The following is a 2,650-nucleotide window of genomic DNA, read 5'->3' on the forward strand; positions in this document are numbered from 1 at the left end:
TCCGACAAATAGTCTTCACGGTGGATGAATGAGTCATTCAGTAGTAGTAGTAGTAGTAGAGCCACTGCGGCCAGAGCTGGTACCAGGATATATTCAGTTTTTTTTTCTTCTTAGTAAAAGGAAGGCAAAATGGGCTGGATTGCTTTGAGTGTTCCAGCCGGACAGTCTCGGTCTTTCTCTTCACAGCATTTTGGAAAAGTACAGAAATAACAAACAGCTAAAACACACTGTAAACAGGCGCACAGAAAGGTCTGCACAGAAAGAAAAGCATTAAAGTAAAGCAATACGCAGTCTGGTCAAATTGTTATCATTATTGTTATTATCATTATTACTACTTTTATTATTACTATTACTGTTATTATTATAATTGTAGCTGACACTACAATCAATACAGCACATACAAATGAGATGAATAATACAAATAATAACAATAATAATAATAATAATGAAAGCAGTTGGCTGGTATTAGCTTGTATTTTGAACATTGTACAGCAGGTGTCTGCCATCTCAGCCCTCACGAGCCGCGAGGAGCCCCTGTTGCTTTTGTTGTGATGGAAAGATGGCGTGTATTTACCCACACCGACTTATTACCGAGCCCCCCCCACCCCTACCGGACACCTCGTGTCCACGTCTCACTCTGCCTTTCTTTAATGACACATTACACAACGACACATTTGGCGCCTTCGGTTAGAAGGCATGGAAAAAGCATTTCGGATCAATGTCGCTGTTTTTTTTTGTTTTTTTTGGTTAGCACACACCAGCCGCATCCCAAAAAATGCCTTGGCAGTTCCGCGCGGCATGAAACCACGGAATTCAGCTCTCTGCTATGCGTATTTTCAGTGCTTGAGTGCCACTGTGTATATCCCCACTATGTGTGTGTGTGTCCGTGGGTCCAACATTTAAACTGGCTGAGGTCCAGATCCGCGCGGTCCAGCACAGAGAATCCAACAAATAAGGAGGCAAGTATTCCTCCTTGAGGGGTCTGTTTGCTCAGAATAGCGGGCTGGGGGTCACTGCACAGGAGTCTGTGCTCCGTGATGAGGAGGGGTGTCACCGTACATGTCCTCTCCTCCTGGTATCTGTCCCCCAGCGGGAGTCATTCTCTTCTCCTTCTGCCGCCTGTTACAAAACCAAACCCTCACCACCTCTTTCTCCAGCTGCAGGCTCTCCGCTAGGGAGGTGATCTCCGCTGCTCCCGGCTTTGGACATTTGAGAAAATGGCTCTCCAGAGCCCCTTTGACACCCACCTCGATGGAGGTCCTCTTTTTTCTTTTCCTCCCCTGCGCGGCGATTTTATCCAGGCTAGTCGGGCTCCCCGAGGTGGAGTCCGCCTCCTCCAGCCACTTGTTCAACAAGGGCTTGAGTTTACACATGTTTTTGAAGCTGAGTTGAAGCGCCTCGAACCTGCAAATGGTGGTCTGAGAAAAGACGTTTCCATACAGCGTCCCGAGAGCCAGTCCCACGTCCGCCTGGGTGAAGCCCAGCTTGATACGTCGCTGCTTGAACTGTTTGGCAAACTGCTCCAACTCGTCGGAGGTCGGCGTGTCCTCGTCTGAGTGGTCCTGATGCCCCCCGTGCTGGTGATGGTGTGAGAGAGACTGCTGGTGGGCCCCAGGGCCGCCTCCGTGATCACTGAGGTGCGGGCTGTGGCTGTGGTGGTCCTCGTCCCGCAGGGGGTGGTGGTGCATCCCCCCTTGCTCTCCTCCTGGCATCAGCCCGAAGCCGGACTGGGAATACACCAGGCTCTGGCCCTCAGACGTCGCCATACCGGGGATGTGCGTGGTGGCTGTGCTGGTTCGCCATGCTCTGGCGTCGTGATGTGCCTGCTGGTGCGCTAGGTGAGGGTGTCGCTGTTGCTGCTGCTGCTGCTGCTGCAGACTGCTGGAGTTCTGCAGCTCCTCTCGGTCACTGTCGTGCAGCACGGGCTTCACGTCCTGCTCTCCGATGGGACTCGATGGCCAGGGCGCCCCGCTGTCACCGTGAGACAGCGCCGTTAACCACTGGTGCGCGTGGCTGAGCGGATGCCCACCGCCCGGTAACGTGCTGTAGTCGTTCTGGAGCAAGGTGTGCGCGTCCCTGTACGCTGCCGCCTGCTGCATGCTCCCGGACTCCGAGTGCGGCGGCGGCGCGCTGCTGGGGGTGGTGAGGACGCTGTAATGGTTGGATGTTGCGGTCGCCATAACTATCGGAGCCAGAGTGATAGCCAGAGTTAAAAGGAGGCTGCCTTTGACAGTAACTCTTTTGCGCCACGGGGCAGATAGGCGTCTCTCTCCAGCATCTCCCGGGCGCTGTGCCAAGGGGACGCAGAGGCGCGCACCTGTGGTCCGCCTTGCTCCGCTCTTTATTGGCCAAGAACGCTTGACAGATGTGGTTACCCCTGACAGCACCCCGCTCATTGGTCACGGGAGATTGTACAGAAACCCCAATCACTCTGCCCAACAATACGAGCAGTCCTGCAGCATGCATGAGTAGTAAGTGGAGGCAGACGTCGGGCTGCCGAGTGTGAGCAGAAAAGACTGAACAAGCTCATGTGAAAAAGAAAAAAAAGTTTTTAATCAACATTGATCTGGGTCAGTGGGTCACGAGTAGTTTCGTGCGTCAAACCAGTGCGTAAAAGTTGGATAAGCTATAGATCATTTGCACATGAATT

The 2,650-nt window shown here is 52.7% G+C and overlaps 1 protein-coding gene across 1 annotated transcript; it reads right to left on the minus strand.

The window, feature by feature from the left end:
* Positions 1-1,010: 1,010 nt before the first annotated feature.
* On the minus strand, positions 1,011-2,396 carry pou3f2a (POU class 3 homeobox 2a; the record flags this gene model as incomplete). Its single annotated transcript, XM_079215918.1, has 1 exon — positions 1,011-2,396. One exon carries the CDS (start codon positions 2,394-2,396, stop codon positions 1,011-1,013), a length of 1,386 nt encoding a protein of 461 aa, XP_079072044.1.
* Between the last annotated feature and the right edge of the window lie 254 nt (positions 2,397-2,650).

Source organism: Taurulus bubalis (assembly GCF_910589615.1).
Source record: "Taurulus bubalis genome assembly, chromosome: 3".
In the NCBI taxonomy this organism is placed as follows: Eukaryota; Metazoa; Chordata; class Actinopteri; order Perciformes; family Cottidae; genus Taurulus; species Taurulus bubalis.